This window comes from Quercus lobata, chromosome 7, assembly GCF_001633185.2.
Source record: "Quercus lobata isolate SW786 chromosome 7, ValleyOak3.0 Primary Assembly, whole genome shotgun sequence".
Taxonomy (NCBI): domain Eukaryota; kingdom Viridiplantae; phylum Streptophyta; class Magnoliopsida; order Fagales; family Fagaceae; genus Quercus; species Quercus lobata.
The window spans coordinates 32694763-32709636 of NC_044910.1; the positions used below are offsets into that span (position 1 = coordinate 32694763).

The 14874-nt window shown below is 35.5% G+C and overlaps 2 protein-coding genes across 2 annotated transcripts; one reads left to right on the plus strand and one right to left on the minus strand.

Moving 5' to 3' along the window:
• Window positions 1-2011, minus strand: LOC115952423 (adenine/guanine permease AZG1-like). The gene has a single exon (XM_031069597.1). It carries the CDS (start codon window positions 1888-1890, stop codon window positions 130-132), a length of 1761 nt encoding a protein of 586 aa, XP_030925457.1. The 5' UTR covers window positions 1891-2011; the 3' UTR covers window positions 1-129.
• Window positions 2012-13289: 11278 nt separating this feature from the next.
• LOC115951925 lies at window positions 13290-14624 on the plus strand. Its single transcript, XM_031069045.1, has 2 exons — window positions 13290-14069; window positions 14172-14624. Exons 1-2 carry the CDS (start codon window positions 13290-13292, stop codon window positions 14622-14624), a joined length of 1233 nt encoding a protein of 410 aa, XP_030924905.1.
• Window positions 14625-14874: the final 250 nt, after the last annotated feature.

Here is a 14874-nt window from a genome sequence, read left to right on the forward strand (position 1 = left end):
ATTTACTTTCCTTAACCTCATAATTATAGTATTTAGTGAAAAAGATTAAATCTTTTTGCTACAGTAAGTTGGGGGACAAACATCTTGAGGATTCGAACCCGGGGCCTCTCTATGATCTATGAACTATCATTAAACCTCAAGTGTTTTACTATCTCCATAAACACCATTACTATTTCCATTAGAAGCTTCCTTATGAGAATTATTCCCTCTCAATCCCTTCTTGATTCCCAATTTCCTAAAAAGGCTCCCTCCCCAATCCCAAATATTTAGAACAATATAAGTCCCAATTCCACCTATCAAACCATAGGCTATAGAATATGTCAATGGCATCAATATCAGGGTCACAAATGCAGGAATTGCTTGATTCATGTCATTCCACTCAATCTCCACCACTGATCTCATCATCATCACCCCTACCAAGATCAAAGGCGGCCCTACAGCCCAAGGCGGAATCGACGCCAATAACGGAGTAATGAAAAATGCCAAGAAGAAATACCCAGCTACCGTTACGGCCGTTAACCCCGTCCTCCCACCTTCTCTAATTCCAGTTGATGACTCAATAAATGCAGTCACAGGAGATGTGCCGAGCAACGAGCCCACCACAATTGATGCAGCATCAGACATGAATGCAAAATATTGACCTTCAAAATTGCCGTTAGCATCAGTAAAACCAGCAAACCTAGCCATTGAATAGAGTGTACCCGTAGTATCCAAAATGTCCACATATAAAAACGTGAACAGAGCCTCCCAAAAATAAGCTTTACCTATACCCTTAAAACTTAGGGCCCCAGCAGTACTTTTAATCACATGCACATCAACAACCTTCTTGAAATACTCGTACCCCAAATCACCTAAATCCGTACTGGGAAACACCGTTACAGAAGTGTTCCTAAACCATGAAACCCCTGTTACAAAAACTATACCATAAATCATAGCCCCTTTAATATTCTTAACCAAACAATAAGCTATGATCACAAACCCAACAACACCAAGCCAAAATGTGGGACTCAACATTTTACTATCCAAACACAAAATATCGCCCGAGACGGAATTGGACACGTCACCACCCGCTAATAAACTGACGGTTCCATTAGCTCCCGTTATAACGGGTGCTATTGCTGCCCGAGAATTTCTCGGGCAGGCTCCGATTGTGACTAGGGTTGATGGACTAAACCCAATAAGCCCAATACCTTGATTGGTTTGAAGCCCAATGAAAGCTAAAAAGAGACCGATTCCAGCTGAGGAACTCACTCGGACGGGTTTAGGAACGAGTTTAGCGAGTTGGGTACGTAACCCAATTGCTGAAACGAAGAGAAAGATTAAGCCTTCAATGAAAATAGCTGCTAAGGCACTTTCATAGGGTACGTTACCAGAGCCATGAAATCCCACAACTGTGTAAGCAAAATAAGCATTTGTGCCCATTCCAGGAGCTAAAGCTAAAGGAAGGTTTGCAAAGACACCCATTATGAGTGAGCCTATGAGAGAGGAAACTATGGTGGCTACGATGAGGTCTTTACGTGTTTGTTCGAGGCAGGATGAGTAGCCTGGGTCGACTGGGTGGAATTTGCACGAGTTTGTGGGTTTGATGACTCGGTGAGTTGGTGGGGTGCAGTTGGAAAGTGGGACTGTGGGGTCTGAACAGAGGGTCAGGCAGTTTGAGATGGTGCATGGGCCACCTGAGTCTGTGAGGATGCTTGCGTTCACGGCGAGAATGTAGGCCATGGTGAGGAACGTGGTGGTGCCTGCTCGGAGCTCGGTGGTGAAGGTGGTGTTCCGGTCGGTGAGTTTGAAGTGTTTGCCGAGTCGGGTGGTGGATATGTATGTGTTCAGACGAATTGGGAGTGAGTGTTTTTGTGGTTGCGGTGTTGGAGGTGGTGTTTCTGTTTCCATTTGGGACAAAAGGTTTTTCTTGGTGAGAGAGAAGAGAGAGATGGTGTGTGGAATTGTTTATGTGTGTAGCAGTGTGGGTGTTGAGTTGAGTTGTGTTGGGTGATATACATGCATGGTTGGTCTTCTCTAGAGTTTAGGCAATGATCTTCTTAATTTTGTCGGTAATTATTCGATACTTCAAGTATAGGTTTTTTCTACAACAAAAGGTTTAATTTACTAATTAAATTAAAGGTAATATTGATTTTATTTATTTTATTTAACTATGGGTCTGTTTGAGGTCTGCTTATTTTGTTGAAACTGAAAATTTTTTGCTGAAAGTACTGTAAATAAAAGTAAAAGTTAGCTGAAATAATGAAGTGAGACCCATGAATAGTATCAAAAAGTGCAATAGAACCTATAAATAGTAACAAAAATAAAGTGACTTTTTTAATTGGTAGTCAAATGCATATAATATTTTCACAACAAATCACAAATATTTTTACAATATTTTCACAACAAATCACAGGTGATTAGTTGTTATTGGTTCAAATTTAAATTTAGCACTGAGATTACTTTTTTAACTCAACAATAACAACTAATAACAACCTACTACTTAGGATTTGTTATAAAAATGTTATGAACATATCATTTCTCTTTAACATATAGTATCAATGACGTAGAACAAAAATCATCTGTCTCACTAGTTAAGGTGTAAAAGTATTCACGGCATATTCTAGCGATTGTGGTATAGTATGTGTATGTTTTTCTATTTGTTATATATTTTAGTTCTTTTATGAAGAAAAGATAAAATAAAAAATGAATATGTGATAAGTTACAATTAGTTCAATATAAAGTGAAACCCTCGAGTAGGGATTGAAGATTTTTATTCACATAATGTCACATTATTTAGAATTTTAGGTCTTGCAATAATAAATATATATTTAATTTAAATCATAAAATGAAAAAGATATTAGTGAAGAGGACTTTACTTAGTAATTTAAATGATGATTCATTTACTTAAGTAATATAATGATTCGTGTATAAAATTCCTCTGGGTGGTTATTTGAATGAAACTTTGTTTGGGCACTAATCAACTGTTAAACATGTACTTTTCGGAATAATTTTATCTTTGCATATATATTTTGGAATTTAGTTAAAAGCAAAAGGAGAGATAGCGAACTCCACCTGGATTCTATCTATCCTGTGACATCCAATTTTTCTATGGGAAGAGATATTGTATTCTTCATTTCTCCGAAATACTCCTCCAATAGCATTCTTTTCTTTTTAATCTTTTGGAGACTCCAGCCTATTGTCTATTAGCATTATTCTTTTACCGATGATAGCCCCTTTAGGTGAAAAGAACAAGATCATTAGAAAAGTCTGTTGCTAAGAATTACAAAGCAAGTAATCCCAAAGGATTGGTTTAGTGGTTCTTAAAGCTTCATGATATCTATGAGATTTTGGGTTTGAAACATCTTTGTAGCATCTTGGGGTCACTCTCATGGGGTTCCTCCCTGTAATATCTTGGTGTTTGAAGCAGGGCCGGCCTAACAAAATTTGGGACCTAAGGCAAAAAATTTATATGGGGCCTTTTTATATGTAAACATTAATTAAATAAAATTATATAATACTAATTAAATTAAGACTAATTTGATGTAAATACAAAAATTGATGAATAATACTAGCTAAACTAAGGTTAATTTCAAATAGAAAATTAAATATTATAGTTGAATCAAAAGGAACTTACTTTAATTTGGATAAATGACTATGCATAGTTAAGTACAGTTGTAATCTAAATTTTAATTTTATATATTCTTTTTAAGAGAAAGAGATAGATAGATATTATTTGGTGTGTGGCTTAGTAGGAGATTAGTCATCATTGGTGAATTATCACATTTGCAGCATTTTATTTGAAACATCTTAGGGTTTCAATTGGGTTAAATTTTTATTGATCTCCTATTTTAAAAGCCTTGTTAGAAATGAAAAAGAAAAATACTAAAAATACTACAAAATGTTCACAATAAATGTGATTACGACTATAATTGATGAATTTCAACAACTTAATTTATTTGTGTTTGAATTACTTTTTTATGTGATTGGTGATATGTTAGTTAAATCTATAATAAAATTTGTGGTATTTTTAGCATCACTCTTAAAAAAAAGTACCAATTATTTAAAAAATGTTATATTTTTATAAAATTTTGGGCCTTTTACTAAGAGAGATGGGGCCTTTTTTTAGTAGGGAAATTTTTTATTTGTTGTGGGGCCTTAGGCCTAGGCCTAAGTTGCCTAGGCCTTGAGCCGGCACTGGTTTGAAGGACCGGAGATTGCATACACGCAAAAGAATAATCAGATACTCAGAAGACACCCTCGTTTGTCAAAAAAGAAAAAAAAGAAAATAATTACAAGCCAGGTTGGGACCTATTTATCTAGAAGTTCTAGTGAAGATAGTCATATAGTGTTTATAATACATACGTTAATACACACACATTTACATACACATAAAAAAGCAGTTGCAATTGTGATTCAAATTAAAAATCGTAACTTCTAATTACAATTTCAGTTATTTTTTTCGCATGCATACGAATGTGAGCTATGCAACAAGTTTTTGCCCTTAACAATAACTCTAAGAACATTAAGGGCTCGTTTGTTACCATTGTTTAAACAACAACTTTCAATATTTAAATAACATTACACGTATTTCTAAAAAATACAAACAACGTTACTAGAACAACATTACTAAATAGACCCTAACTCTTTCCATTTTTTTTAACCTACAATTCCTGACATGACCCGAAAAGCTAAAGTCTGGTTGCTTGTCATTACTTTGCTATATCAAGGTTGAGAAAAAATACACCTTGTTACGGGTGTATATTTCCTCACACTCACAGCTAGTAGGACCCACACAGTTGTGAGTGGGAGGAAGTATACACTCGTAACAGGGTATACTTCCTCCAAGGTCGGGATCATAAAAATTAGAAAAAGTGATGGAAAGGTAAGTCAAAATGATAGAAATTGTCTTTTTTTACCATGGAGCCTCCTAGTAAGAATGATTTGTTGCTCATTGCCACTTGCATTGATGAGGCTGGGTCCAATATTGCATTCTTTTCAAGATGGGATCTTAATAGGTTTAGGGTTTAGCTGTATTATTTGGAGATTAATTATTGATGAATTGAATTTTATTGGGAAAATCGTACATCAATGGAGTAAAGAAACTGCCTCCTTTTCTAGCTACTAGGACATGGCTTACTATTTGTGTCCTATCTGTACAGGCTGTGAGACCCACGCAGCTGTGAGTGGGAGGAAGTATACACCCATAACAGGTATACTTCCTCCAAGGTCGGGGCCATACAAATTGGAAAAAGTTATGGAAAGGTAAGTCAAAATGATAGAAATGGTCTTTTTTAACCGTGGAGCCTCCTAGTAAGAATGATTTGTTGCTCATTGCCACTTGCATTGATGAGGCTGGGTCCGATATTGCATCCTTTTCAAGATGGGATCATAATAGGCTTAGGGTTTAGCTGTATTATTTGGAGTTTAATTATTGATGAATTGAATTTTATTGGGAAAATCGTACATCAATGGAGTAAAGAAACGGCCTCCTTTTCTAGTTAATAGGACATGGCTTACTATTTGTGTCCTATCCTATCTGTACAGGACACTAGTTGGAGTGTCACATTATTTGAGGGTGACATCTCCAATTTATGTCTTGTATGCATAGAGCACATTCGCACAAAGACAAAATAACCTGTCCATGTTCTTACAACTAATTTTTCTTTTTCTTTTCATAAATTATAATTGATCGATAAAGTTTAATATGTTTTTAAAAAAATTTAATCATCCAAGCATGCATAACTTTAACATCTTTAATGTGTGCTTTTTGACATAAGTTTGTAAAGCATGTAAAGCAAAGAAATATAATTTTATAACCCTTAGCAGGCGCAAAGAATTCTAGATTAACTTGTTCTGTCTTTCAACTTTACTTATTAGTTTTGTTTTTCTCCCTTACAAAATACCAAGATCGTCATATAGCATCGTTGAGTTACATTGCATGATTAGGGCATAGACTTTCACAAAAGGTTCTCTAATCCAGCTTTTCCCTGCAGGACAAGAATGAATTTGAACTGCAAAATGTTGCATGTAAAAGATAGGAGACAAATTTATGGAATTTGGGTCCACACTGTTATGTCATGGAGACCCGAACCTGAAAGGTCTTTAAGAAGGAGTAATGGCTCCATTGTTAAGTTGCTTTACAGTGTGTGGAAAAGCTAGGAAGTGGGCTCGATGCACTCACTTTCTCTTAGTTGAATACGATATGGGTGGGTGAAGGTGCAATTTTTGAGCTCCCAAGCTTTAATGCGCTTACTTTCTTTTAGTTGAATACGATGGGTGAGCAAATTAATGTGTAGCTTTGAGTTCACAATTTTTCCTTCTATTGCTTTTGTTTTTTTTTTTCCCCAACGTGAGTGTCCTAGTAATTTTGAGTACTTGATTAACCCTTGATAGTGGATGTTGTCCATTTATCTCATACACGACAAATAGTTACATGAAGGAATCCATTAAGAACGATTCTAAAGTATTGGTTGAGACTTAAAAACACCACTTTCATCATCATATTCATATGCATGAGATTTCATTTTCATGTTACTTTTCTTTCTATTCTTAGTGTTGTTATTATTATTATTGTAAGGATTTTAGTGTTGACACGTGAATTTCATTCTGTGACATTAGCTTGTATTGATTTTCAAATTTGTTGATATAATTCTCATTTTAAAATCTCGTTTAAGTTTATGTTTGAAATTTTTTGAAGGTTTGCTAACTAAAAAAAACTTGATCAAGCAAGATGAAAACTCCCAAGTGAGATAGTAAAACACAAGATTATATTTGAATTTGCTCAAAGGTTTGCTGAAAGAAAAAACATTCCCAATAGAAGTCAAAGTGTCTCACGGCGACCCCAAGGCCTCGAGCGAGGTTGTGTAAATCAAACTTCTAGATTCTTTTGTTTAATTAACCTAATTCAAACATAATTCAAAACCCTACTTTGGGCACCTATATAAAATGCCTTATGCACAATTTTTTTCTTTAAGTTTAGAGGCTGCCGCACCTAGTCTTTTGAGAGAAAAATTCATGCTTCTCCTCGAGCTATATTGAAAAATCATGCTAGCTTTCCGTCTCTACTTGTGATCCCAATGTGAAAGCTTGAGAATCTGAAACCACAAAGTTACTTTTCCAGTGAAGTTCACAATAATAAAATCTTCAAGGAGATTCTATTCTTATAATGAATTTTTTACAGGACTATTTGTGTGTTAGTAATGGTTTTTTGGTTGAGGATTGTCGTCGAGTATCGAGCATCAAGCATAAACGTAAATCTGATTCCACCTTTCTCCAATACCACCAAAACCATCGGCCAGGTATATATTACAACTTACTTTTTTGTAACAGAAGGAAACCATTAAAAACTTAATCCACCAAATTTAAAGGGCCTAATATACCAAATTATATAAACCTGCAGCAAGAGAAATGTGATTAAAATAGGTCATCACCCCCAGAATTTTATGGTAAAGAAAGACCTTTCTTCAACGTACAGTTTTATGAAGTTGAATAAAATCCAAAATCCTAGAGCCAAAATTCTCCTGTCAATTGTCACACTTTTAAATGGATCCCATAATCATGATGGTGGACCAATAAAATCTTTAGTGTAATACATATTTAAAAAAACTATTCATTTGCATTCAATGACACATCAAGATGCTGTTTCTCAACAAAAAAAAAAGACACATCAAGATGCTAAGTCCTATATATGCGCATGCATATAAGAGAAAAGGAAGAAAAAGAAATTCCATTGTGCTTAGAGGAAAAAGGAATACTACAAGAATTTAGTGTGTACACTTCCCTGTATCTTTCTCTGCTCGCTCTCTGCATGCCTTGCCTTGTGCGTGCTACTCTGCTCTCTCACTCACACGAATGGGTCCTATCAGATGTGCACGTGTGGTACCATTACCCCCATTAATAATATGACAGCGACACCGACTCTGAGAGAAGAGCTACTAGTGTTTTTCCAGTGGGGTCTGTCAATAATGTATTTCATGTAAACATTATAAAAGCACTCAATACAAATGGGTGTAGAATAATAATAAAAATTGTGTAAAATTTATATGATTTTGCTTTAAAATAATTCAATTTAGGTGTATTTAATTGTGTAAGTTTACAAGCTTGTTATAGTAACTATGTGAATTTTATGTATCTTGAAGATGAAGGAAAATAGTTAATTGTAGTTGTTTAAGTTGTGTGATTATGATTATATTCGTATTATTCTTATCACTATTTTAGAGTCCACGTATATAACCAATTTCAAACTATTCACTGGGCTATTCTTTTTCGTCACAGTTCTTCCCTTGCTCCTTCATTAATTTCTTGGTTTTGCCTCCAAGTATATAAAAGAATTCAAATTTAAATCATTATGAAAACTACATTTGAGGCAATGAGGCACTCTACATTTCCTCAACATGAAAAGTCAATGCATTATTATTATAAATCTATACATGCCCTTGAAGTTTCTTTTCTTTTTCTTTCTATATATTCCTCTTCTCTCCATGAAAAAAAAAAAAAAAAACAAAAAAAAAACAAAAAAAAAAAAAACAGGAAAAAGTGCTAAAAACTTTGGAGCAAATCCCACGTTAGTGAGGAGTGACTAACAGCTCAGAAAGCTGGTCCTTTCACACTCTAGTGTAGAATTTTCTTCTTGAGAGCTCATAAAGTCAAATTCATACAAGTTATGATAAGCTTTTTTTTGGGAGGAGGGGGTGGAAAAGTTCTTAGGAGTTAATGGCTTTGGCGGAAAGCTTTTTTAAACTTTTTAGAATATACCAAATTGTTGGTGGTGTTGGTTGAACTTTAAACTAAACTAAATCCAAAGGATACCACAATGGGAGAGGGAAAAAAAAGTTTGGGTATTTGCACAAATTATTTTGTACTTTGGTTAAAATTAAATATGCTACTCGTCCCCATATATATATATATATATATATATATGAATCATATGGCCGACAAGGTGGTGGATTCGTTATACAATGAGACAAACATTCATACATATTAGAATTCATTGAATCCAATTATCCTTTTCCTGTGTTTGGTTTGGGTTGTTGTTCTTTGTCGCCATTTTTGTCATCTTGTTTTTGAGGTTCTTACACGTATAAGTCAGCCACACCGATATTCTCAGTCCTCACCCACTCTAAAAACAAAAAGATTGGATGGTTATTTTCAATTTAATAAGTAATAACAACTTTAATTTGACTATTTAACATGTGATGCTTCAATCAAATCTGTGGACTGTGTCATGGGTCATAGCTAGCTCTACTAATTAACAAGTTCCAAATAAGTCTTCTTCATTTGGATTGGACTTGAATTTCTCTAGGGGGCCGGGAAAGATAAGTTAATATAGCAGCAATTGTGCATGACAGTAAATCCATAGTCCACTAATATTGTTTTATCAATAAAAAAAAGTCTGTCGGTGTTTGTTTTGGGCCCGGTAATCTGGCTTACTTGGGGTCCAAGAGACACTCATATAACCAGTCCATTGAAAAATCCGCTAGCTCATAGTCTTTGCATGGAGTATAAATACATGTTTTCTACTATTAAAAAAATATCTTGAGGTCTCTTTTGGATTGAGGGAGGAGGGAATAGAGTGAAATAAAGTAGAGTTAGTCATTTATTTATAAGTTCATTTGTCTTTTATTTATTTTTATTATTTAGTCAAAATTAATTATAAGTTTTGTTGGTAGTTGTTTCAACCAAATAATTTGATTATAGTGTGAAGTCAATCTAGAGAGTTGTCATCTGTATTGGAAGTTGTAAGCATTTATTTCACATACAATATATTCACCTATAAACATCAATGAGAAATTAGAAGAAGTGAGAGAGTTTTTATTTAGAAAATTATTTGTAAGTGTTTTTGCTTTGAAGTTGAGTGATTATGCTTAAGTCCTAACAATCAAGTATATGACTTGGCTATGTTGAGTGACATCCGCGAGTAGTGATGATGAGTGTCAATTACTACTTCTAGTTCAGTGGCATCCCAAAATTATTCATTTCATCATTTGATTGAATCTTTGAGTTAGTCGAAGGCCAACTTTACTCTACACCCTGTCAATCCTAACAAGCCCTGAATCTTTCAAAATGTACTTTACATTCAACAACAAGCATTCAAGAGTTCATGAGACACATGAAACTTGACCTAAGTCAATTGTTCTTCTTCTACTGCGTGAATGGTGCCTCATTATTCACAAGGAAAAGTCCACGTACAAACTAAACTTCTAATAAATATCTTGTTTTTGAGGTAGCTGGGTCTTTTAATGAATTCCCACAGTTGGATTCTCCTTTCCCACAAAGCAATATGACTAGTCTTAGAACCAGTTTTCAGCAATAAAAAAAGGGGCGGTGGGTACAGAACCTGTGATAGATTTTGTTAAAGCTTGACTTGTTAAAGCTTTTCAAAAACTTCATCAAAGAAAACCCAGGGGATTTTTTTTTTTTTGCAAACCTGAACAAGGTTTTAAGTAACAAAATATGTGTGTGATCATAGGCAGATTCCAATAAAGATTCACAAAAAAGAGCACAAACAATAAAAGATTGAATCCTATCACTAACAATACTGACTTCACTATAAATAGCAATTGAGAATACTTTCAAAGAACAGAAATAAACAAGCAAGTTAATGAATTTCCCTAACTCCGCATTAGGGTTTAGATCAAATCATTTCTTTGAGAAGCTTTTGTATTTCCTTAATGTATAGCTATTGTTAGAAAATGGGAAGATATGCTTTAATGGGTCATTAGAGATATCACTATGGATAGAGTTAATAAGCGCCAAATTTTGAAGAATCTCAGGACAAACTACTTAAATAATTTAGAATGAGCCTTACCACACAATTTCAACAAATGGGCTCAGGGCTCAGCAAAAAGACATCAACAATAAGCCCTCAATGACAAATATGATTCAACGTATCACCTCAAAAACAGGACAGCTAACTAAAAGAGAAACATTGAATGTCCATAGAGATCAAATAGCTTCATGGGTGTTTTATATATAACCCAATCAAGATTTATTGTTAGGGGCTAAATGCGATTGCTAATAATGACAGCAAAATTAGTTTTTTCATGAAATCCTAAAATGAAGCTTAAGCCACTGGTGGTGATGTTTCACAAAGATTACCAACTAACCACTAATTTTACAAAGGAAAATATCAAAGGATCAGTCCCCTCCTCAATCTGGAAAAAAGAAAATACAAAAAGAAAGAGATAGAGGAGTGCTATGTAACTCATTATCTCACCAAATGATGCAGAAGCAACCTCCAATTTCAATGAAATAAATAGATTATAAAAAACAAATATGAAGTACCATAATGGGTTTTTTAAAGATACCAAGAGAGATGAGTGTGAAAAAGAGAGACAGAGAGACGAGTGACTAAGAGTAAGAAAAGATTGTGAGAAAGAAATGATGAAATATTACATGTTACTCAAGGTTAGCAATATCGAGATTTGTTTTAAAAATATTACAGTATTTGATTGCATGATATTGAGTTCCTTGTTTTTTTCCCCCATTTTTTAATAAAGAAAATGCCACGTTAGCCTTTGCCACCATAGCCAAATTTAATTAGAACTCGATTTTGTAAAAATTGAGTTTCATGAAGAATTTGATTTTACTAAAAATAAAATTGAATTTTCGAAAAAAAAAACTACGGCAGTAAGAGCACCTGCATCAATCTATGTATAGTAGCATAAAGACTAAATTTTGTACATCTAACCCCAAAAATCAGTCATATCAAATTATGTAAAGTTAGGTAAAATGATATGAGTTACAGTATTGTGTAAATTAATGTGGCTATTGTTCATGTGTAAATGAGTATTTTTTTCATTTCTCAATTCACTTTTTCAATTGGTGTGTGTGAGAGCAATGCGAGTGTTTTAAAAAAGTGGTTAAATAATAAATATTTTATTGAAATAGCTTTTAGAATAGATAATTTAAGTGTTTTGAAAAAATTATTGTATAAAACTAGTCTCATCACTCGCACTTCACACGTGCGATAAGACTTTTTTATTTTTTATTTTTATAGTGTTATAATTTTTCATTCATTCCAATTTGAGGTTTACACACTTTCTCATTAATATTACGCACTATTAATACAACCAAGAGTGTCATGAGGCTAGCTTTCAAAAAATTAACAAATATTACACGTTTATTTTGTAGCCAAAAAAAAAAGTGTTTTTATTTTATATATATAATTTTTATTTTGAGAATATAATTTATAAATGGATAAAGCAATTTGAAAATTGATGGTGTTACAAAAAACCACCAACTCCTGAGCTCGTCCATATGGCTCGTCCAATGAGAGACCAACTAGGGCGAACCAAGTGCATGTAGTGATCGTCCCAATAATGACCTCGTTTGTCTTTAAACGGACGAGGTCCCTTAAGAAGTTTGTCCATCCTTAGAAACGTTTGGACAGACAAGATCTACACTTGAAAAGGGAATTAGGAAGAAGTGAATGCATGAGGAAAAGTCGTCCCTAATAACCTCGTCCGTCCTTAATAAAAGATGGATGAGTTCATTGGACAACATGTTGGACTTTGGACGACTTTGGTTTCCATCGAGCATAAGGGACGAGTTGAACTGCTATGAGCTGAGTTCTCCATTAACCATTATGGAACACAAGTCCAAATAAGGTAACTTCCATGACGGTTATGGAAGTTACCTCCGGACTCCTCGACAATAGGAATGGTTATTAAACAGATAACCGTTTCACATATGCTATATAAGCATTCATCGATGAAAAGGTAAGGATATTCAGACACTTTTTTCAGAGAATACTTCCTTTTTACTTGGAATCACAAATCCACTGACTTTACCATCGGAGGATTTTTGGCCGGTTCCAACCGGTCCCCTCTGACTTAGTATTTGCTTTTTCAGGATCAAGCTCTAAGATCATCAGCGCCCGAGACTTTCAACCTACTAATTTCCAATGAATCATCAGTTGGCGCCATCTATGGGAAACAAGATTGTTTTGCAGTTTTCTTTTTCGTGACAAAGGTTGAATGGTTCGGACCAGATCGAGGGCTATTAACCCAAGCCATCAGGGAAGCAGAGACGCTTCAAGCAACCCCCATCGTGATCGCCAATCTGCATCGGTCATGCAAACATCATCTGTCCAACATGTGCAATCTATGGCGGCTGCAATGGTAGAGTTAACTCGCCAAAACCAAGAATTAAGAATGGAGATTAATTTGAGAAGGCAGACATGTGAAGAGCGTGAAGGAGGAGGACAAACATTGAGTCATGATGACAGAGAAAATACTGAAATAAGAAGTCAGTTAAGAGGCACCACTTCACGAACGGTACCACACTTGAAAGAGGAGATGGACTAAATGAAGAAAGTCATGGAAGAAATGAAAGAGAACATGAGAAGGGCGAATCCTATAGAAGATTTGGTCCACATAACTGATTCCCCCTTTACGGCTTCCATTAACGGTCACCCTCTACCATCAAAGTTCAAGTTGCCTTCTCTGGATTCGTATGATGGAACGTGTGACTTGTTTGATCACATTGCTACTTTCAAGACAACAATGCACCTTCAAGTGGTCCTTGATAAAATTATGTGTAGAGCCTTCCTTACCACCCTTAAAGGTCCGGCACGAGTTTGGTTCAGCAAAATACCCCCAAATTCGGTAAGTTCTTTCAAAGAGTTGAGCAAGTTGTTTGTTTTCATTGGGGGACAAAGACACAAGCGTTCCTTGTCCAGCTTGTTAACCATAGAACAAGGAGAGAATGAGAGCCTGCGATCATTCATCACTCGTTTTAACAGAGAAGCCCTAAGCATGGACGAGGTAGATGACAAGCTTTTATTGGCAGCCTTCCATAATGGGGTGAATTTGGACTTATTCATACATAAACTCTATGAAAAAGAGCCTCAGTCCATGGCCGAACTCGTCCATTCAGCCCAAAATTTTATGAATGCAGAAGACGCGATCATTGCTAAGAAGAGGAAGAGATCTGAGAGAATAGAAGCAAACCCCAATCGTCATTCCGAGCAAGGCTCTCATCCAAAGAAGGGACGGGCGGAAGAAAGGAAAGATCGAGATAATAAGAAGCCTGGCTCTTCAACACGGAATCAACAATATACCCCTTTGAACATGCCATTTGAGCAGGTCCTTATGCAAATCAAGGATGATCCTTCCTTGAAGTGGCCGGAGAAAATGAAGGGAGATCCTAATAAGCGCAATAGGAATAAATATTGTCACTTCCACAAGGATCATGGGTATGATACAGATGAGTGTTTTGATTTAAAGCAGCAGATTGAGAATCTCATAAGGCAAGGGAAGTTGAGGAATTTCCTTGGACGAGACCACAAGGACGAGAAATTGAAAGGGAAGATAGAAGAATCATCGCGACCATTGCTCAGAGAAATAAGAGTAATCATAAGGGGAAGTTCGACAGGCCAGTCGTCTAAGTCCAAGAAAGCATACTTGAAGGTAATGCAAGGCATCCAACTTTCTGGACAATCACCAAGGGCAAGGTCCACAGACGAGCAAGCGATCACTTTCACAGACGAAGACGCTAAGAGAATTCATCACCCTTACGATGATGCTATCGTCATCACCTTGCTTATTGCTGACTACACAACCAGAAGAGTGCTAGTGGACAACGGAAGCTCGGCAAACATTTTATATTATCTAGCTTTTCAGCAGATGAGATTAGGATAAGACCAGCTTCGTCCAGTGAAATCCCCCTAGTAGGTTTTGGTGGAATGAAGGTACAGCCTGTGGGTACTATTTCATTATCAGTGGTAGTGGGGGCATACCCGCAACAAATCACCAAGGATATGAACTTCCTTGTGATAGATTGTTCATCCTCCTACAACGCTATAATTGGAAGACCAACTTTAAATAGTTGGAAGGCTGTTACATCTACCTACCACCTATCAGTCAAGTTTCCAACAGAACACGGAGTAGG